The sequence below is a fragment of the Lissotriton helveticus genome, chromosome 5_1 (assembly GCF_964261635.1).
Source record: "Lissotriton helveticus chromosome 5_1, aLisHel1.1, whole genome shotgun sequence".
Taxonomy (NCBI): Eukaryota; Metazoa; Chordata; class Amphibia; order Caudata; family Salamandridae; genus Lissotriton; species Lissotriton helveticus.
In genome coordinates this window covers 651143765-651166632 of record NC_136065.1, presented here as the reverse complement: position 1 = coordinate 651166632, position 22868 = coordinate 651143765, and the positions used below count along the sequence as shown (strand labels likewise).

General features: G+C 39.3%; 1 protein-coding gene across 2 annotated transcripts in view; it reads left to right on the top strand.

The window, feature by feature from the left end:
* Positions 1–16859, top strand: part of PSD (pleckstrin and Sec7 domain containing) — a 656537-nt gene extending 639678 nt beyond the window's left edge. For both annotated transcript variants that reach the window (XM_078643048.1, XM_078643049.1), the window contains 3 exons: positions 2128–2272; positions 2653–2796; positions 4165–16859. In XM_078643048.1, the coding sequence (XP_078499174.1) occupies positions 2128–2272; positions 2653–2796; positions 4165–4410 (535 nt within the window). In that variant the 3' untranslated portion in view covers positions 4411–16859. The remainder of the gene's footprint in view (positions 1–2127; positions 2273–2652; positions 2797–4164) is intronic.
* Positions 16860–22868: the final 6009 nt, after the last annotated feature.

The window sequence follows — 22868 nt, the reverse complement described above, 5'->3', positions numbered from 1 at the left end:
TCCATTGGCTAACTGAAAAGTCAGGTTTTATTAAATTGTAGAAAGGTTTGACCCTTTCTGCATAATCCAAAATGAACATTCTGCCAAATTTCTGGAATCCCAGGATCGATTGTACGTTTTTTAAATGATTTTGGAGGTTGAAGCAGTGCACACTTTTCTAAAAAGTTAGCTGCTAGGCTTTTCCCTTTACTTGAAAGCCTATATCCCAGAAAAAGGACATTGAGGTGGGCTATCTTTGATTTTTTTAAATTAAATTAAATTTGTAGCCCTCAGAGGCAAATCCCAATATTATGGTATTTACTCTGGTCCAGTGTTCCTCCACGTCATCATCCGTTAAAAAAATATCATCCACATAGGATAATGCCTCTTCATCCAGATTTTGAAGTAGTTCTGTTACTCTGGCCGAAAACAACCCTGGACTGGTCTTATAACCCTGGGGGAGTCTGCAAAGTTGACCCTGGGAGCCTAACGCGGAGAATGCGGTTAAATACCTGCTTTCAGGCACTATATTTTGGCAAAAAAATCCATTTGAGATATCTAGTGTTGTTTTTGATTTTTTACGCACAATATTATTCATTAATGCAGCACTGTGTGCAATTTGTACTGCAAATGTTTTAGTGCAAGTGTTTAAATGTCGATAATCTAAAACTATATATATACTCATAGATCTCCCCAGGCGTCCTACCTCGCTGTATAACTGTGTCGGACGTAGGATGACATCGGGCATGAACTTTATACATAGATATTATACTGAAGATGGTAGTCCTGCTGTGCTTCCAAGAATCCTCATGCATAATGTATGAGATTTCGAACTAGGGAAAACCCACGTTCTGAATGCAGTGTTGTATCTAGGTAAAAGGTCAGTCCCTGTAAACCGTTATAAGTGTAATGTAGGGAAGAATATAGGTGAGGGGTTACAAAGTTACCTGGGCCTATATCAGGGCACTTATATGGAATATATCATCTAGATGTAAAAACTGCTAACAAAGTGAACTTCCAAGTACCCCATAATTTCCAGATAAGAACATTTAAACAAATAGAGATTTCATGTTTCAAAATTATGAGAATGCCTTGTCATGACTCAGAAGTTTAAACCCTATTTCCTATGTCCGACATGTTAATCTATTCATTACTGGTGATGATGACAAGAGAATTAAGGCGTAATGCTCGTTGAAAGCCTTTGAACTCCTTACAAGTAGATAGTTTCCAATTTATGCCCATTACGGTCTGATCTCTATAAGATAACTCACCTGCTTGAGGCTAAACCTGGAGGGAAGGCCTTTGCCACATTACATACCCAGGCCTGATATTCATGATGGCCTTTTGTATCAGACTGACCATTTCTTAATCCATCCATGATTAATTGCTAATTACCGTAGGGTTCAGCTCCCAAATACATGCCCCATCAAAACACAATGGGGCATATTATCAAGAACAAGCGATAAAATTATCGCAGCTTTATCGGCAGGAAACTGCCGCTAAAGCGGCGATAATGAGCTTAATAATAGGCCCTTGTGAATTCTCATAGCAGACCAGGATCTGGTGTTAACCTGGGCTGCTATGGGAATTCACAAGGACATATTATCAAGCCCATTATCGCCGCTTTAGCGGCAGTTTCCTGCCGATAAAGCGGCGATAATTTAATCGCCTGTTCTTGATAATATGCCCCAATATTCTTATGCCACACAGCTTCTATTTTAAGGAGACTGACACGACTTCCTTATTTCCGATTTCTGTCAAATTGTTCCACCATTTGTGGGCATTTATTTTCAGAACTTTCCTCCTTCTTCTGAGCTATGAGTAATTGTTTTTCCATAAGTTTCGTTGTTGTCACTTTTTCGGTTTATTTATATTTTATTTGAGGTTACCAGTGGCAGCTTATAATATTTAATCAAAAAGCAATGTATGAAATGGGTATTAACAGCACAAAAGTAATGAAATATTTTGAAGGCCAAAATCCATCATGTATTTGATAAGAGATTGTAGATGGCAGTGACGGACAAGGTAGTTAAAGACACTGTGGTATTTGAGTTAAGATATATGTGTTTCTACTTTTTTAAACTGTGCGCCTGAATGCTGCTACATAATGTGCTGCTTTGTTAAACGATTCTGTTTGTTTGTTTTCAGGAATACAGAGCAGATGCACTCATGGATTACGCGCATCAATGTTGTGGCTGCCATGTTTTCTGCTCCTCCCTTCCCTGCGGCAATAGGCTCACACAAGAAGTTCAGTCGTCCCCTTTTGCCCAGTGCCACCACAAGACTTTCACAGGTAAACTGCGCTTGTCCATGTGACTGCACACACACAGAATTTACGTTTTAAAAATGCTACTCGTTGTAACTGTTGGAATGAACTTGCCTAAGGGCGAACTAGAAGACTTCACAACATATCCCTCACCTATCAACTTAGTAAATCAGTAAACATCTTCTGGGTAAGATAGTTGTTTAAGGTTTGGTAGACTATTGATGCAAGTGCGATAATTTGTGTTTTCTCTGGGACTTTACTGTTAATTAAAGAAGTGATTCACCTCATAGGTGTACCAAAGCGTAGAGGACTATATTTATTGCTTTGCTAAAATTGTTCCAATAAAGAGTTTTTAAGATGTAGGAAATTGACAGCTGAACAAATAAAATGTACATTCCATCTTCTAGGAAGAACAAGTGAAAACCCATGAAACCAAATTCAAGTCTATGTCTACAGATTTGGTGGAGCATCGCACCTGCCCTCCAGATAAAAAGCTTAAAGGAAAAGAGTCTGATGAGTTTAAGCAGAGGGAAATATACTTGGAATTTGAGGTAAGCTGTGTGATTTTGATAATGGCTCAATCGGCACAAATATTTAAACACTGCTGTCCTATGCTTGATGGCTGTTCTGCATCAGGCCAATCCTAATTACTTTTCTAAATGCTACCCAGAGTCGCACTCCAAAAATATTAATTATTTCAGGCAGGCTACACTTTTCTTCAATTCTTGTTTTTTCATAGGCTACTCAGCGTGCCCAACTTTTTTCCAGCCTGGCGCATGTCAATTGTAAATTTCCTTTCTTTACTCCACTTGGCAGTTCTTGAGTTCTCTGAGTGTGTCCGGCCTGTTGATTTCCTGTTTTTTCTGGGTTGGGTCCCACGTGGTAATTAGCTTAATCTGCGAATTGATGCCCACCTGCAGATTCATCTCTTCTCCACCGAGAATCCCACAAGTTAATTCCCTACTGCGAGGTGAATTTCACGTTGGTAATAATTCTTACCTTCAAAAGTGGCTTCCACCTCCTATTTTCCCTTCTTCCCCATGGCAAATCCCAGCTCTTAATCTCCTTCTCCATCAGCAACCCTTTTTTGAGAGGGTGTGTCTTAGTTCCTGATTCCCTAATTTTTCAAGCTGACATCCACTTTTTAATTTCCTGCTTTTAGGCTTCCATGTCCTTCTTCTCCAAATGAACCCCCAAAACTGATACAATGCTTTTCTTAAGTAATATTTATTGTAATTACATTTTCTTTCCTTTAGTAATCAGGCGGCACACTGTTTTATTTGATAAATTAAAACTCCAACTGAAAAGGAATTTTCTTCTAGGGATAATGATGCGCCAATTCCTTGTGAGGTCCTTTATACTTGTTCTCCCTACAGTTGTCAGAGAAAAACTTATAATCCACTTCACTGCCTTCAGAATGAACGTTCAAGCTAACCTTTATCTTGGAGGTGTTCTTTATAGATAACCGCCCCATACTACTGAAATGTGTCCATATGTGCTGATATGCCATTTCAGAAAACATTTCCCCATCAGGTAACTCCTGATTGTTTACTGCCATTTATTTCAACATTATTATGGAAACCCAGAGAATTAATCAGATCAATTCTAAAAAATGTGTGGTGATTTTCTTCCAAGAATGTATTTTATTGTTTTCAAAGTCCTTCATTTGTGTGTGGTTGTCCAGAGTTTTCTCAGTGCTCCAAACAGAATTTACTCTTATTGAGTTTTGATATTATTTATATGTTGGGTTGGATGCCGACTTTTACTTCTACCTGTTCAAATTTTGTTTCCTGTTCTTTTACATTAGTAGTTCATCTATGTAGATCTCAAGTCACAGTTACTCTTAGTTGCTAAGTTATGTGTCTTTAGTAAACAGAAATATGTATAGTGAATCAATTTTTTTTTGTTGCATCTTGTAGAAGTCTCGATATGGTACCTACGCCATGCTACTGCGAGCCAAACTAAAAGCCGGCACTGAGGACTTGGAGGCATTTGAAAAAACCATGTTTGACTCAACAGAGATTGATGAGGATGGACTGAAGAAGTCTCGTTCCAGCCCATCCCTCAACCTTGATCCCCCCGCTGCATCCGCCAAAGTCAAGCGCAATGTCTCTGAAAGGGGAAGCTCCAGACCAACTTACAGCAGTAATGCACAGAAATCTTAAGAATGCGCCCCCGCAGATCAAAGACGGATGCACTTTTGCTTACTGAACCATGCTACCACTCCAGTTAATGGAGCCTCCAAGGTTTGCGCTGAGAAGGAACTTGCATGATTTAACACTTCTCTTGGTAACATTCCTTAAGGTGTGTTAACACTTGCAGTTGTCCTGAAATCCATGAAGTTTGCCTCTTCGATCATGTGAGATCAAACAGGAGATTCAGTCCCATTGCGCAGTCTTTGTGGGAAGAACTTACGGAATCAGTCATTGATTAGTTAGTGGTTGTTTCCATTTGCAAGTTCCACTCCGTGGCTGCATGCGTGGGACTACGTATGGTGCTTACACCAATGATGTAATAAGCCATGACTCTTAAAACTCCACCATGGTCGAGTTTAATTTTGTATCCACAGAATTAATTGCCAACTCACCCGCTGATCTCCCTGGATAGAGAATAACAGCCACGAACTTGGCAGTGTTCTGAAGCTGATTAAAGCTGAAGCATTCTGGGGGCCAAGACACAGCACAGGCATTTTCAGAGTGATTTCCCACGGACTGGGAAAGCATAAGAAAAAATCTAATTCTTAAAAGGGCATTGTACAGCATTTTTATTGATTACATTTTATAGGACAAAGACATGCTGATGACCTCTCTCCAAAGTGGAATGGTGTGGCCTGTGGAGCTTGCTCTAGGATTGAGAAACATGTACCTGCCATACGGACGCTTTATGTGAAGAAGAAGCAGAAATGGAAGGGCTTTGTGCTGGCCGCCATGAGGGCTGTGGGATTGAGTTGGCTCATTCAGCTTCAATGCCGTTACCACACGGCATCATACTGGTTTCCATCTTTTTTGTGATTCGTTTTTGCACTTTTACTACTTGAGAAGGATAAAAAAACTGTGAAGGATTTTTTTGTAGTTTTTGATGCTACTTTTGGGACTGGGGAAATATTTCTGTTTGTGATAAATTTTGAATGCCAGTGTTTACTATTGCAACCATTCAGTGAAAATTCCAAAGCAGTGAGGAGGCTGGTAGGAGTGGGCAGAACATAGTAATCTGCATGCGATGTTTCTACTCTGCTGTCTCAAATTCTGTCCTGAAATCTAGGCCAATTTAGACCAGTTTGATGGTCTATCCCACATAACCAAAACCATCAAAAATCTAGTAAGTGCTACAGCTTTTAATGGGACTGTTCGGTGATAGAGTGTATGGCGACCAGTCTTATGTCAATAATCTGCAGTCCAGAGTATCACAGTGTAAGTAGGTTATTAACAGTTTAATTAAGTCCGTTTTTTTAGAATGAATGAAAAGATTATACGTTTTTAAACTGGTTCAAAATCAACAGCACGATTGTACTCACACAGGTTACTTAGGATGGGCTATTTAGCAGTTTCAAGAGTCAATTTCACTAGAAGAAAAAGTACATTGAGTTAAACTCCTCGTGGATAGCCGGCAGTTTGTAAATATATTTTTGATCCCCAGGCCTTTTGTTCATGCGGTTACCTGGACATAGGTTAAGGATAAACATACCAATTTCAAATGTGTTGAGTTTCCATCTACTGCCTAAAACATTACACCAGTTGTCTTACAGTGGTGACGTTATTTGTTGTCATGGAATGAGTTAATAAATGTGTAATAAGAAAGTTAATATTGAATAATGATGCCTTCAAACAAGCGGCTACACTTTACATTGTTTTCCTGGAAAGGTGGAGTTTAGAAAACACTGTAGTTCAATATATCAGTTAAATTTATACAAAGTTATGTTTAGGGGTATTTTAGCAAGTGGTCTAAGAGGTGTAGACCCCCTTCATTGATGTTGAAAAGTAAATGTTCATCTTAAAAGTAGTAAAACAGTGACCAGCTACCCTCTCACTCTCAGCCGTCCAGAGAACATGAGAAAGCAAACCTCAGTACCTCTATCCTAGATGTCATTTGCATGGTAAACTACTATCCATGACCAAGTGAAATTGTGTTTCTCCCTCCTATTCTTAACATTTACTTTCGTCTGCTTTTTTATCATTTTTTCATCGCCCACTGTCTATCTTGTGTCATCTCCCTAATCCATGTGATGGTTTGTTGGCATTTCAAAACAACTTTTTTCACACATTTACAGATTCCATTGAGGAGCATAGTGAATAGTTGCAATTCTGTTTTGCAAGTCAGTGACAAACCTAAGCACATAGACTGAACCTGATTATGTTTCCCATGATTGAAATCCAGTAATTATCTTACTTTTTGACTTTTTGGGATTAGATTCACCAAGGCATATTCAAGGTAAAAGAGGGCTGATTTTATAGTTTAAAAGTAATCCACAGACATAACACCCACTTGATGCAGGAAGCCACTGGATTATCCTCTGTATTTAGTACTTCTTCCAGAAATTAGAGGATTTTCCATTACCACCCAACTCCGAATCAAGTTGTGAGTGTCTGCTGGAGTTTTCTTTCTAGAGGGAAAGGGAAGTGACATGAAATCGTAGATCATCAAGAAAGCAGAGTACTCCGCTACAAGTTTAGTCAGAAAAACAATTGAAACTTTTCACCAACGAATGTGTTGATAAGTTAAGCGGGCTTTCTTGTCCTGCTTAACTTTCTTGATAAATAGAAGGAAAACAGGATTGTACATTTAATTTTCCAGGATTATGATTATACTTATGCAGGACACAAGAGCCCGTGTAACACTAGGGAGGGATTCACTGGCCAGTGGAAAAATAGCACGATGTCTCGTAGGGGACAAACACAAAATCACTTAGGGTAAAACACGGGCATTGAGGAACATGAGACAAGCACATAAACACAGGAAAATGGCACCTGAAAGTGATAAGGACAAGATTAAGCTACAAAAAGTAAGTGAGGTAGAACCCACAGTCTACCAATTTTAGGGCTTCTGCGAATGAAGGGGAAATGTATTAAATGAATCCTGTTGGTTAATGTCATGTTTTAATTGGCTATTGGCAAGAACAAGATTAAGCCACAAAAGGTCAGTGGGGTAAATTCTAGAGTCTAACAATTTTAGGGCTTGTGTGAAGAGGGAAAAATGGATTCTATTAATCCTATTGGTTAAAGTTATTTGTTAATTGGCTATTGTCTCCAGGCATTAGTGTATCTTCCTTTCGGAATGATGGAGCATCTTAAAGTCTCCTGTAGCACTTGGTGTAGCCTCGATATGGGTTGTGGCCCACCATCAGTAGTCAGTTTGCAACTTGTCACCACTAGCCACTTTGAGGAGTAGGACAGGGTGACAAATTTCCATTTCTTCTTGACCTTTTTATGCCACAGAGCTTTTTGGGGCGTTCATACAGCAGTTCCCTATCCACAATCAGTTAGTGGGCTGTGGGGCCCAGCCACGAATGCACACCGTCAACCAGGAAGGAAAGGGGTGCTAGCAGAGACGGTGGTCAGCCTGGGAGCCCACAGTCAAAACTCACTTCCTCAACACCCTATTTCACCAAACCGAACCCCTCATTGGTGTGTAGTGTCACAAATTGACAGGCTTCCTTCTCCACCCACTGGCCTGTTGTGGTGCAGTGACACAATTAACCTGGTAGTGAATTGTTTTGTTAATAGAATACATGGTACACAGTAGTAGAAAACAAACAATATAGATTAAGGCCTGGGGCACAAGGTGGGATTCTGTAAAGTAACTCTAAATCTGAAATCCTAAATCTAAATCCAGTATTTGTAACGTGCAAACTACTCATCCCCAAGGGTCTCAAGTTGCTGGGAACGTAAGGGAGATTAAGTGAGCTATTGCCCAGAATCACACTGTGCTGAGCTGCCGCCGGTGATCAAACCATGAGCCCTGTGCTCCGGAGTCAGCCGCCCTGACCTCTGCGCCACACCTTTCTTGGCTTTGGGGAATGTCAAATGGCCCATCCCTTTAACCTTTATGAATGTTAATGGGAGTTGCTAAGGGATTGTTTAAAAAAAATAGCATTGATGCTCTTGCATCACAATTTCCCAGTCACTCTTATAGGCCAAAGAGGGGAAAGCCTGCTTCCAAAATGATACCGCACCTTGGAAAGAGGAGACAGCCCACTACTTTCGACTTTTATTTTTAGTGTATAGCGGTTCAATAAGTCAATAGGTAATGTTATTAAAGGACAACATGTCTGTTTAGCATTTCCTCTCAGATGGTGTTACTTCCTCATATTATTCCAAGCAAGACTGCCTTAAGAAGCTGCCAAACAGAGATCCATTAGCTTTGTAGAGGAGACTGCTGTTTTAAAGACACATACTTGCCCAGGTGTATAAAATGTGCCCACAATTTATTTTTAATCTTTATAACAACGTACCAAAAAGAAAGGGTACATTTGAAACACCTGTAATGAAAATTGAAGTTATACATTAGTGACACAAAAGAGAATGACACGTTTGCTAACAACTCTTGTCCTTGTTTTATCATTTTTGTTATTCTTTAATAACTTTGTTGGTGCAGCAGACTCCTCAACATCCTGCTCATACCCTCTTAATTAAAACACTGGGCGTTAACTGAGGAATAAGGGTGTAGGAGGCAGGAGAAAACAGCATGATAAACTCTACCATTTTATTAAAACTGACAACATTACTTCACACAGTAAATATGCATATTTTCTAGAGGCATTGGAAAATTTGCCACCAGGCCTGAAGAGCTTTGTCTGGGAGCAATTTAGCACCTTCCCTAAAGCCATTAGTATTGGATGTCTTCCTTGTTTGTCTCGGCATTGCAGATTCCCCACCCCACGACATTTCCACAGTACCATCCCTGCCAAATTCTCATAAAGGAATGACAAGAAGTGCCCATAAAATACTAAGGGATTCCCTCTTGATATTTCCATCTGGGTCTTTAAAACGTATTTATCTGTGTGTAACACTCAGTAGCTGCCACTTTCTTTTTCCAAGTCTGCTTATGCCCCCCTCTCGCAGATTTCTGTTAAGATTGGATGGATGTCTGCTTCAGGACAACTTTCCCCTTTGGTCTTAACTGTCAGTATTTTGTTGAATGCCTCCTTTTATTTCATTACTGACTCCTAAATGTATTTTTCAACCATGAAAAAGACTGAATCCTCTTGTGCGAAGGAGAAGCCCCCATCTGATTGTTATTTCAAATTCTTGAGTTGCTTTCCAGAGACGTCAGTTGTTTGTTGATTCTTCATTGGGAGATGTGGCAAACTCCTACCCATTGTTGTAAGCCAGAGTTCTTTAATGTTTGCCACAGATTTCTGATTGGCCACCTCTGTTGGAAAAGTTGTGAAAGCTGGATACACATATCACTATAGATTCAAATAGTTATCACTTTATCAGATAAAAAAACAGCACAATAGATAGTCAGGCACATTATATAACATTATGTCAGTTATTAAAGTAGCCAGTACGGAAAGAATACAGTATACTATGACATAAGTATAAATTGTTACAGTTAAATACACATATCAGTAACTTGTGGTACCAGGAAATCACACATTTGAAATGACACTCAAGAGTACATGGAGCTTTACCTCATGATAAAAGCTGATATTACATTTTATAATTTAGCACCTGAAAGCAAAGGTCCAGTGGTGTCACTGTAGGGTCCATGCAAGAACCAAAGGTTGTAGAAGAACTGAAAGATGTGCTTGTAGAGTGAGAGCCTGCTCTTAAGTCTCAGTAAGTACGCCCTCAAAAAACAAATACTGATTTTGAATGAAATTGCCATCCCTGGGGCTTCTGTAAAGGAAAAGGAGGCATGAAAACTGTGTGTCATAACTGTCATCCTCAGATGTAATACCAGGTGTTTGAAGGTCTACAGCAGAAAAATAGACGTTGAGCACTTTTGTTGGCAAAAGCAAAGTATGTGCTCTTGGGGCCTCATTTATGAGGACGTGCGTCACTTTTACGCCGCCGGTGCGTCACTTTTTGTGATGCACCAGCAGCGTAAAGAATGTGCCTTGTTGCACCATATTTACAAAGTGACGCATCAAGGTAGATGCACTACATTATACCTACGCCAGGTATAATGTATGCAGGGGGGCGTTCTGACGCAAGAAAGGGTCATAGAAGTGACGCAGTGAAATCTATAAGATTTCACTGCGCCACTTCTAAGACACAAATGCGTCAATTTCTTACGCCTGCCTCACAGCAGGCGTAAGACTGATGCAGGCCCTTTCACATGGGGCTTACCCCATGTGAAAGGACACATTGCTGGAGTTGCGTCACTTTTGTGAGACACTCCAGCAATGCGTCACTTTTGCGCCATGCAGATACGTCAGAAATACTGACTTATCTGTAACTCCTTGCGCAATGATACGTCATATTGTAAATATGACGCATCATTGGTGTCGCAAGGAGGGCGCAATGAAAAGTGACGCATTGCTGTTTTGACGCAGCGATGCGTCACTTTACATAAATGAGGCCCTTGGTGTCTCTGGATCTGCTCTTTAGTGGATGTCCTCTCACCTACCTGACAATTCCCACTCCATTTTGGTCAGTTTTCTTTCTCCATACTATGTCATCTCCCTTCATCCATCCTTGTTTCTATTGTTTCTTCTATTTGTCTTTTTACCATTCATGTGTGGATCACCAAAGCTATGTTTTTCACTTCTCCTTTAATTCTAAAGCTATTCAAATTGTCTGTATAGCTGATAACGAAATGCCTTTTCATTTCCTTCACCTCAATCCTTTAGCAACTGAAATTCTGTTCTTTACCAGAAGCCAGACTCTTTCTCTATCTACATCCTTATTTTTAATATTTGTCCTAATTTTTCCCTCGTGTTCACTCCCAACCAAAGTGGTTTTTCTAGTCTTACTTTTTGTAACCACATAATTTATATTGATTGTATTTGCCATTTCCAAATTAATATTATCAAGATGATCCATCCCTTTCTTACCCTCATATTACTGAACTCCTCGCCCTTAGTCTTATCTTTTCTTATCTCTACTACAGTTCCACTTTTCTTTTCTTTTGGTATACCTATTTACTCTTGTTGAGTTCCAATCACTTTTGATTTCTTATGTTCATCTTCTGTTTCTATTTCCACCATCTGCTTATGTTTCACCATGTCTTATTTCTCTTTACTGGTCACCCTTTCATCTTATTATTATTTACTCTTCACTTCATTACCTTTACTTAGAAACAAGAGGTTAAAATCCTACTGAATTCTCTACTAAAAAATACAGCAAGCAGCATATTTCCACACCTTGAAAATTCACCAAACATAGCATACCCAACATCCAGCTGTTATAAGCAAAACAAAATGAGTGTAAAACTAGATGGGTTCATACTTGCGCTTATATACTGCCTTTAACTATGTTAAGTTTATGATTAGTTAAGATTTCAGATCTGGAGATGGGAAATGTAATTTTTCTGAAGTAAAAGCAGCCAAATTTTTCCTAGTTCAATTAAAATAATAATTTTGAAAAAAGAAGTGTACTTTCCCATCTTGTTAAACCATTTTTGATGGTCTTTAGTTAAGATGTCAGAAAAATAGGTTCTGAAATTGTGGACCTTCACAGTCTGTCAATGTTATTCACTCCTTTGGCACTGAGAACTACACAATAAAAAGTTAGAAAGCTAATCTAATTGGATTAATACTTTTTGTGAAAAAGAGGGTAGAAATTAAAATCTCTAATTGTTGACTATAAAAGGATTTAAAAATATATTTATATATAGATAAATATACATATAAAAATGTATTAACATACAATAGAATTTGATGCATATAAATAATTTTCAGAAACCACGGTTTTATATATTTGAGTCACAAACTTACATGGAGATAGTTTTCTTTGCCATACCTACTGACTGAGTTTATTTTTAAGTGTGCGAGCACTGCATCTTGTAATTTAACTGTACGATAACACATTACAACAGTTTCCCATAACATAAAGTAACATAAAGGAGTCACCTACTCTGGGTGGTTTACATTTAAATCAAAAAGATTAAGTGGGTAATTTGTGGTTTGGTGGATGCAGGACAATAATTGTAAACTAGCAGATGTCCCATTCCACCAAACCTGCTGTATCCATGCCTTATTTAGAGATAGGGAACCTTCCAACTTCCTGACGATGGAGCCTCAGCTGGCTCTGCAATTGAAAACCTTTAGCTAGTGGTCCCTTTGCCACTATGCACCTGGTATCAATGTGATGTAAACCCCACAACCCATACTTAGAATGTCTTTCTGTGTAAATGTTTAACGTAAGTAACTGCCTTCTAAACCATGGTGGTCACGAAAATTAACATTTTAGATAAGTCCCACACGTGCTTTGAGAAAGCACCCAGCATCTCGGGACCATTTTATTTGTGAATTACAGAAACAAACCTCCAGCTTAGGGTGGATAACCAGACAGCCGGCTTATTATGGCATCACACACTGCAATATATTTCCACCGTAAGTGTTTAAGCTGTATCAATGGAAGCGCTTTTGGTGAAAATGCCCAATTTGAGTAGCAGGGAACCTGTAATATGCTGCCTGGGTGCAGCGGGCTGATTCCGGTTGTGCCTGTACCATGACAGCAGTTTGGCAACCCATCTGGCAAACCCTAAATAACCCCCTCAGTCCTTTGAATAAACAGTTGAAATTGATCACTTTAAAGTATGTTACCTGCTTGCTAAGTGACTATGAATTCTAACAGTAGAATGTGATGCATTGGGTAAGTACACTGAAAATACCTATGTCAGCATCTACATCACCTTTTAGCTATGTGCGCTAGTAAGGAAAGTCACCAACATTGTTCAAATCAGCTGAACATCCACCGGAACAGGAATTAGACCATGTTTTCCTTCCCAGAGACAAGCAAGTGTCAGTTTAAGTGAAGCAGTGCTTTTTGGTCCCTTTCTGCATCATCAGAGATGAGCTAACAGTAGTTTATAGAGATCTTGTCTAAGTAGTTCCCTGTAGTTTAGTGTCATTAGTTCACACATTTCCTTCACATTTTAAGTTCTCTGCACTATAACACTGTTAACGTTTGTATCACATGTTGTATTCTCTGCACTCTTTGGTTTGCTTTTGGGTTCTGTGTAAATTGAGCAAGTGATTTGAATTGTAGAATATCTAAAACCAGAATTAGGTGATGTCTATTTTTCCATTTGCCTGTCACCACATTATGAAACATTAGTTCTGGCATGGGCTACCATCTGTCTTATCTTAAATTTAGCTAAATGTATCAGAGGATTTCTTCATTATTTGCTTTTACCCTGTTGATCATGACATTTTTTCAATCATAGTCAGTGGCATTGAAATGAGGGAGACTTGGCTAGAAGCAGACATAACCTTTGTCGCTACTGTAATCAATTTTACTGGGGTTAGATTATAAATTTATGTGAACACCATCTCATTCAAAGAGGGTGCTGCGATAGAAGATCTATAACCAGAATTAGGTGATGTCTATTTTTTCCATTTGTCTGTCACCAAATTTTGAAACATTAGTTCTGGCATGGGCTACCATCTGTCTTATCTTGAATTTCGCTAAATGTATCAGAGGATTTCTTCATTATTTGCTTTTACCCTGTTGATCATGACATTTTTTCAATCATAGTCAGTGGCATTGAAATGAGGGAGACTTGGCTAGAAGCATAGAACCTTTGTCGCTACTGTAATCAATTTTACTGGGGTTAGATTATAAATTTATGTGAACACCATCTCATTCAAAGAGGGTGCTGCGATAGAAGATCTATAACCAGAATTAGGTGATGTCTATTTTTTCCATTTGTCTGTCACCAAATTTTGAAACATTAGTTCTGGTATGGGCTACCATCTGTCTTATCTTCAATTTCGCTAAATGGATCAGAGGATTTCTTCATTATTTGCTTTTACCCTGGTGATCATTACATTTTTTCAATCATAGTCCATGGCATTGAAATGAGGGGGACTTGGCTAGAAGCAGACATAACCTGTGTTGCTACTGTAATCAATTTTACTGGGGTTAGACTTTAAGTTTACAGGAACATCATCTCATTCAAAGAGGGTGCTGCTTTTTTTTAATTTCAGATACTGTTTGATTTTGATGTTAAATGTTGGGAGCTGAGGCAACAGCAGTTAGAGAGCATACCAGTATTGGGACTTCAGGGACAAACAGGTATGCAGGATTTTAGAGCATGCCGTGTTCCAAATATTTAGAGTAAAACATTATCTTCAGAATTTCCTAGTAAACTCTCCCGCACCCATATATGACATCAAACACAGTAATCAGTCTATAAGAAATATTGAGTGTTCATGTGTGTTGATGTCATACAAAGAATAGAACAAAGAGTAGTTTGAGTGGAACATTTAAATGTACAGGACCTTAAAAAAGTAGTGCTGCTGATTAGGTCATCACAACAGCTAATATCATGTGTTTCAAACTGTGCCTAGAATTACGTCCCTGATATGGAGACTATTTCAGGAAGCAACATACTGAATCTGATTGTTTCTTTTTTGATGATGGTAAGTTAGCTTCAGATGTTTTTTTTATAGTTGACACTAGAAATTTACCCAGACATCTCCATCACTCCCAGTTCACCTGGTAATTTCCAAGCTCTGTAGATAGATCAAGATTTCTACAATTTGGGAACTGCAGAAGTATGTGTATTGAATTTACCCTGTAACAAATGCAGCGAGTTCAAAGAAGTTGCTAGATTTATTTCTATTACAACCTCTCCTTTATTCTGAGGTCACATGGTATTAGAGAGAAAGGTACATGAATAGAGGAGTATTGAGAAGGCAGACTGACAAATTGGGTCTATTGTTAGTTCCGGTGCCATTCCAATTTCCTAGAGATGGGTGACTGAATGACAAGGGAAGTATTCTTGTTAATGCTACCATTGTTCTACAAATCTTAGCCCTTTTTTTATCACAAGTTAGCGTCTAGCATTACAGAAAGTTAGCTCAGGATATTTAACAACCCTACAACCATGTTTAACTATTGCAACTTTTGCACATTGATATGTATGTGATTAAGTGATGTTCCTGTGCAACTCCCATTATTTCTAGTAGGTTGCAAAATGATTTTGCTGCAACGGTACAGCATGTTTGTAACAATCTGCAGAAGGTGTAATAATAGCATTTGCTCCAGGTGCACCTTCTTACTGAAGACTACTCCAGGACCTCCACTGTACACTCAGCACATTACCAGTCAACATCCTTTTCTTGTGGTGACTGTGTTCATAAATAACTTTAATACTTAAGTTGTTCAGTTAAGAAGTGTATTTATTACTATGATCAATATTTTTTGTATGCCATGTGAACTGTGATATTTGACAATGCTAAAAATATGATGGGAAGCGGCAAAAACAATGTGTTCTCAATGAAGGTAGAGAAGAATTTAAGGACCAAACCGGTATTGTTTTGTGTTTATGTGCAAAGAAAAAAGGAGTGAGGGGAGAGAATGAAGAACAATGAAAACAACATCAGCAGAGAAAATAAAAGAAAATGTAACTTGGAAAGCTAATCTGGAGTTTGTACCCCAATCGTATAGGAAAACTAGCGAAATGTCCCTGGATTCGTAACCTGTTTCTGTTTACCGCAGGGCACTGTTCTCTTAAACAATCCCCATTGATATTGTAGGGCAGTTTCGGTGGCCATGGCATTTATAGTGGGGGCCAAACTCCCTGAATCTGTTCAGTCAGCAAATACAGTGATCACATTTTCATATAAAATGGGCCGCCAAAACAAATCTCTATAATATTCACCCTCTCATCATATTTCAAGTGCCACTTTGGCATCAAGTCAAGGAAAACTGTACTTTACAACTTCCCTTGTATCCTGATCTTTTATCATAATATTACCATCTCATGAACTTCATTTATTGTTCCCTATGCCCATAGGCAATTTATAAGTGGAGCTTGATCTCCAGTCTGTCCATTGCATTCATATCAAACTTGTCCCGCCTAAGAGGACACATCCCTAGTGCCAAAACGTACACTACATTGCTCATCACAGGCAATACCTTCTCTATTGACTGATTTGCCACAATTTTACAGTTCAGAACCTCCATTAGCACACAACTAGCACAAACGACAGGGGGTGCAAAGAGAATTCTTGATCCAAGTACATAGGAGTACCATATGATTACTCTGTGCTTAAATTGAACACGTTAGGTGGTTAGAGTAGAGTAGACTCTATGAATGGCTCAACCAGTGCTTATATCACATCATCACACAGTACATGATGTACATCACAAAACATGCCAGTGGGCTGCAGTGCGCAATGATATGTTGCGAGAGTGGAAATAGAGATGTTGTCTCTCCTTTATAATGTGCATCATTCCTTCTCCTAGCTACTTAAGAGTTGACAATTATACACCTCCCTCAGACAGTTGCTGCTTCCTTTTTCTATAGAAGTATTCCTTGTATGTTTGTTAATTCTGAGAATGTTTAAAAGATTTGTGTTTTTCCTACTGTTGTTTGTAATTATGACCAATAGCAAGTTACCAGGCATCCAGAGAATGGCTTGCTATGTTGAAGATACCTTGTACAGTTGTTTCCATAAATTATTTAATTAAACATGTTCTTGACTACAAGAAAAAAATTGTTTTTCTTTTACGCCAAAATACAATTGCTAAGATATATGAGTTACCTATAGGCTTAACTAAAACAACGTTAGTTTTGAGTTGTTTTTGTTGACTAGTGTACCTTTGGGAATTGAGGTAAAAAGAGAATAGATACTTTTGATCCATCACCCATGTATTTCTTAAAAGGAGAATGGAGACTATATCAAAATTATGCTTTGCTGTTTTCAGTTTCTATTTTTGGTAAATTCTGGTTGGGTTTTTTCAGTGTTTTCAAGCGATCTCAGTACCTTAAAAAAACAGTGGTTACACATTTTCACGCCATTAAAAACAACAGAAACAGTGTTTTTCCTGTATTTATGGAACTTTTAGCTTTTATTATTGCTTGCTTTCTTCACTGATAATACATGGTATATAGACAGTGTACGTACAGTGTATATGAGGTGCAAATACATTTTTACAAAATCAAACTTATGGTAGTACACCATATAATACTTCTTCAGTGAGTTTTTGGTCATGCACGCTTGCTCTTTCCTTCCCATGTAAACTTTTATCTGTGAAAAGGCCCTCTCCAACATTGGCACTTGTCGCGGCAACAGCAAAATAGCCAGTACACAACTTGCTAACTCTGGCCACTGACATAGCTTCCCATGCCAATACTGGTGCACCTGAAGATTGTGATTTTCTGTGACAGGTTCTGCAACATATGCATTGAACTGGGCAGATATGCCCTCAGAGTTATTGAAGTGGTCAATAATGAGGCAGCACTTTTGAAACTCCGGAGAGAATTTCCCTTTACGGAAGGGATCTATAATTTGTGCAGAGTACCACAGAGAGGCTTCATTGACTTCAAATGCCATGGTTGGCGAAGGGCTATTTCTCATAAACTGTGAAATAAAAGTTCCTGAATTGCTCCTCTACATTTCTTTACTTACCAAGTGGCAAGCACTCTAACGTGGAACATGTTGCAGATCCAAAGTCACTAAAAGTGTCACCCAGCCTTCACATCTACACCAATTATTCTGAACATTTAGTAGACAAGGGTGTTTTCAGACTCTAGTTTTTTTATTCTATCCACTACAGAAGTCATGCTTTCCTGTAAAAATCTAAAAATGCAGTAGGGTGAACTTTATTTCAAATCAGAATCAATATGTGACCAAAGATCCTCACGTTTCTTGCCTTTGGCATCATCACTCAGCAAAAGTTCTGTAAATGGTTGACACATGGATAATATAGCATTCATGGCCTCTAGGACCAAGAACCACCAGCTAAGTGACACAGTTGGGATGACTCTTTCTTTGATGCCACACAATGCACAAAATTAGAAATATTAGCGTTTTAGTTTCCGCGCATAACAAAACAGTGAACCCGAATGGACTAAAAAGTCAATAGCATTCTTCATTAACTCTGAAGATTGTAAAGATGCTTTAAGCATACCATCTAACAAGTGGCAAGGAACTCTTACAGGGAAGCACTTCAGCTCAGGTATCGATTTTGACAGGTCATCACACATCTTTTTCATATACGTAGCTGAATCACTGTAAATACACACAATATCATCACTCCAATCTTTGTTGAACTTAGTAGAACTTTTTGCAGCAGCATTCGAAGTAACACTGCGGTCCATGTTTTCCAAAAGTCTGGTGTCATGTTTTCACCAGAATCCCAGATGCTATGTGACCGCACTCTTTTTACGTATACCTGTCACTATACCTTGCATTGAATGTTTAAAGCCTGGGGCGTTTGACAATTCACCTACTATAAATACTGACTCACTAGAAAAGGGGGCTGATGTATCAAGGTTGTTTACCCATTCTCTGTGGGTAGATATGATGGTACATATTGAGAAAGACTTAAATGTAGCCAAAAAATCAAACATGATTTTGATATTTCCTGATTCTCTACAGTTTATAAAATAAATAAACACCTTAAACATGCTTCTAACCCCTGTAATTTTAGACCAAAAACCACAAAACTGAAAAAAGGAAGAAGGAACAATAATTTAGTGACATCCCTAAACTACAAAAATCAAGCAGAATAATGTTAGCCCAGTCTTTCTTACTGCTAGCTTATATAACTAAGTTACATTGTATTGGCCCCTTCAGGAACAAATAAAAATGACTCTTTCACACTCCTTTTCCTATCTTTGAATAGAATTTAGTTTGTGGTTGTGCGTTTTTTTCCCCAGTGTTTATATGTTTACACTGGTGACTGCTATTTATCTTCCTTTGGGGTTTTATCAGTTATTATAAGTTTAAACCTAAAACAGGGCAGCCTAAACATAATCAAAGGTAACTTAATCATCTCTTTCAAATCCTGGAGACTGGGAGGAGAGGTCCATGTTTACTTGCCAGTTTTTTTTATATAAATCTCTCCTTATCTCCACATCCAGTTACCGGCGTAGGCAGGCGTTGGAATCATTCACAATTTCCAACAGGGAGGTATCTTCATTGTCAGCCCTAGTTCCCTAAGAGAGTGTGGTGTCTACTTTAGTAGTCTTTCCTGGTTCTACAAGCCTTAGTTATCCTCATTAAATCCATTGACCATTGTGCATAATATTAAAGGAAGTGCATATGGCAACATGTTAAATTAAAAATGATTTTGAAAATTCAGACACAATGTTGAATGTGACTATGAATGAGTCAATGACTCGCCTCTTGACCTGTAATAAAATCCTTGGTGTTATCCTCTTGCGACATTGATAGACTTTTGACCTTGATCAGGCAAACTTTTCAATTCCACAAGCTGTATGTCTGTGTGGTAATAGAGGTTGTCCTCTCACTGTATTTTTGCCATCTATTAAGGAGACTCATCACCCTGATCCTTCCCCATACTACTATGCAGCCAGCCCAAGCAGACCCTACAGCTCTTTTGTGGGTGAGGTGGGGCGCCCACAAGACAATGTGGACAGGGGCAGCGAGCAACCTAATTCCCAGCCCCTCCAGATGCCGCAACTGCACAATCTCTTTAGATTTACTTCCAGACACACAGCCACCCTATTGGATGCAGGAACTGGCATTTTCTTCCAGGGTGGTAAGAAAAAGCTTTGGACAAATTTCTCTTGCAAATTGTCCTTTAGGGCTATGCCCTCCCATTTATTGCTACCTAACTGCACCTTCCACCATACTCAGGGCGATTGACAGAGGATCATCTCTCATCTAATAGCAGGAAGTGCAGGCCCTTCGGGCCAAGGGAGCCATAGATTGTTTAATGGCATCACAAGTGGGAACTGGCTGTTATTCTCCGAAGAAGAACAGAGCATTTGTCTGATAATGGACCTTTGTTCTCTCAATGCCTTTCTGAGGAGGGACAAGTTCAAGATGCTTATTCTGGACCCGGTCTTGCCTGACGCTTGAGGCAGAATTATACCATTGGACTTATTTTCACATCCCCATCCTGCATCACCACATTTGTTACATGCAGTTCACAGTGGAGGATTCAATTCATTCTGCTTATCTTGTGTGTTCACAAAAATGATGGCGGTGGCTGCAGCGCAGCTTCAGAGCTCAGGGTTCCCGCCTTCCACTACCTGGATCACAGGCTTATAAAGGCGGTCTCACCCTTGGCAGTCGTCACCCATCACCAAACTACGGGGAACTTCTTAAGATCATCACCATCAAGGTGCCAAACTCACCCCTGACTCCTTCGTAGATGCTCCCCTATATCTGAGCTATTCTGGTGCCTTCCACCCGGAGAAGAAAGTCCAATACAGTTGGCTATGAACCCAATATTTCAGCTTCCAGACTGGCTCTTAAGACTGTTAGGGCGTCTGGCCTCCTGCATTCTGCTGGTAAAGTATGCCAGATGGCATATGTGAGATTTAAAGTTTAAATTGGGTCAGCAGAAGACCCCTTTTCTGCCCCACCCAGAGCTAACAGTGGTGACCGATGCATAATTTCTGGGTTGGGTAGGCTATTGTAGTGTGAAATTCCATATAGGTACCCTGATATAGGCCTAGGTAACTTCGTAACCCGTCACCTACATTCTTCTCTACATTACATATATAACGGTTTACAGGGACTGACCTTTTACCTAAATACAACACAGCATTCAGAACACGGGTTTTCCCTAGTTTGAAATCTCATACATTAAGCATGAGGATTCTTTGAAGCACAGCAGAACTACCATCTCCTGTATAATATCTATGTATACAGTTCATGCACGACGTCATCATAAGTCCGACACAGTAATACAGCGATGTAGGACCCCTGGGACGACCTATGGGCATATATACATCACATCTTGCTAAGATAGAGATGGGAGACCAGAAATTCTCAGCCGACACACTGACCAGAGACGCTGAGGTTCCTGCATGCAAACACTCCAGCTCACAGTGGTCTAAACACATTCTTCCCGGGGTGTCCAACTGGAGACCAGGATGATGCCCCACAGTCTGTCACTTCAGGTAATGGGGTTGACTTTACCCTAGAGGGATTCTTGGCTTAACAACTACACACATGCTAGGTACACTTAGGTACAGCTAGTTAGGGAGGCATCGTAGAAGTATGCATCTTATCATGTATTTTAAATACTTGTATGTATTCATGATTACTACACGATGGTAGAACTTTACCATCCGTTTACTTTATAGTACAGCTAATCATTTATATCTTTTACTGTCTAACGATTGCGGCCGCTCATCTATTTTACACTAGAATAACAACTGTTAAATAAATACTTATTGAAAAACACCCAACCGTGTATTCTGTGTATCTCCCTAAGACAGACTAAGTAAGGACGAGTGACTGAGCGAAAGGTAGTACATTGTTTCCACAATCCTGAGGGATCAGGGTTGTCATGTTCGATGGTTGCCAAGAACTATTCTCTCCTTGGTAAGAGGAGATTATAGTACCCTGGGAGCCAACATACTCTGTGGGGGTATTCAGAATCAGTCTGATACCAATCCTACAGTGTATGCTGTCCAAACGTGCAGATCCTGTACAGTTTTATAGGAACTACAAGACTTGGCACCCAACGTTGGTTGGGTACATATTTAATAGTAAAACCTGAGTCGCTCAGTCGTGCTAGTCTCAGAGACCCCTACTTACAAATAGCCAGAGACGTCTGAAGTGGGACGGCACAAACTCCGCAGCAGCTTAGTAGGCGAAATCCTATTTATTGGCTGTTGGTTAATCAAGCTTAAAGGACACTGTTCCTAAATTGTGCAAAACACCTTATCTAAGTTCCCTTGAAAAATCTCTTCTTTACTAAAACTATGACTGTCAGAAAATAACGTTGTACAAGAACTAAATCTCTCAGCAGATGAAGATGCAGATGCAATTCAGATTGCAGAAAACGTTAGGAATGCTATTACCATAAAACTAGGTGCACACGGTCTAACATTGAGGCACACTAATCATTTAGGACAGAGGTATTCCATTCATGGGTTACATTCCTGGTTGCAAATGCAAGAACAAAAATATTTAATTTCTACACAGAGAGTGAAATACAGAACGAATATTGTCCTTATAAGGACATTGAAGTTCCACTCACTTACCAGGAGCATTTATATTGGTTTAAAGGCACCCTCCCCCATACAAGAAATAGAGTAAGACTCGGTCCGCTCGGAAGAGGAGCGGCATGGCCAATATTAGCGGCCTACACACCACATCCTGACAATGAAACAATGCCAGGAGGAGACTTGATTATGCTTCACAGAGAATTAATAAACATTTACAGAAACATGATACAGTTTGTCATGAGGACACTTACGGTCCAACCGGCAAAGGGTTACAACAAACACAAATACAGTTCAAAATACAGCAACTAAAATTACACCACAAACTTTACATGCAGTAATGGGTAAATGCCCACAAAACGTGAACACATGCCATTCTGGGTAGCTCAAAAAATACCACAGCTAGAAGCAATATTGCTGAATACTAGCCCGTATGAAAAACTCAGAATGCTGACAATCTGCTTGCCCATGGGAATAACACCACAGATAGAGGCTTGTACCTCTTGGGGTACAGTTTTTGCTGCCATATATACCAGAACTCATGGAATCCCAACATAAGCAGTAATACCAG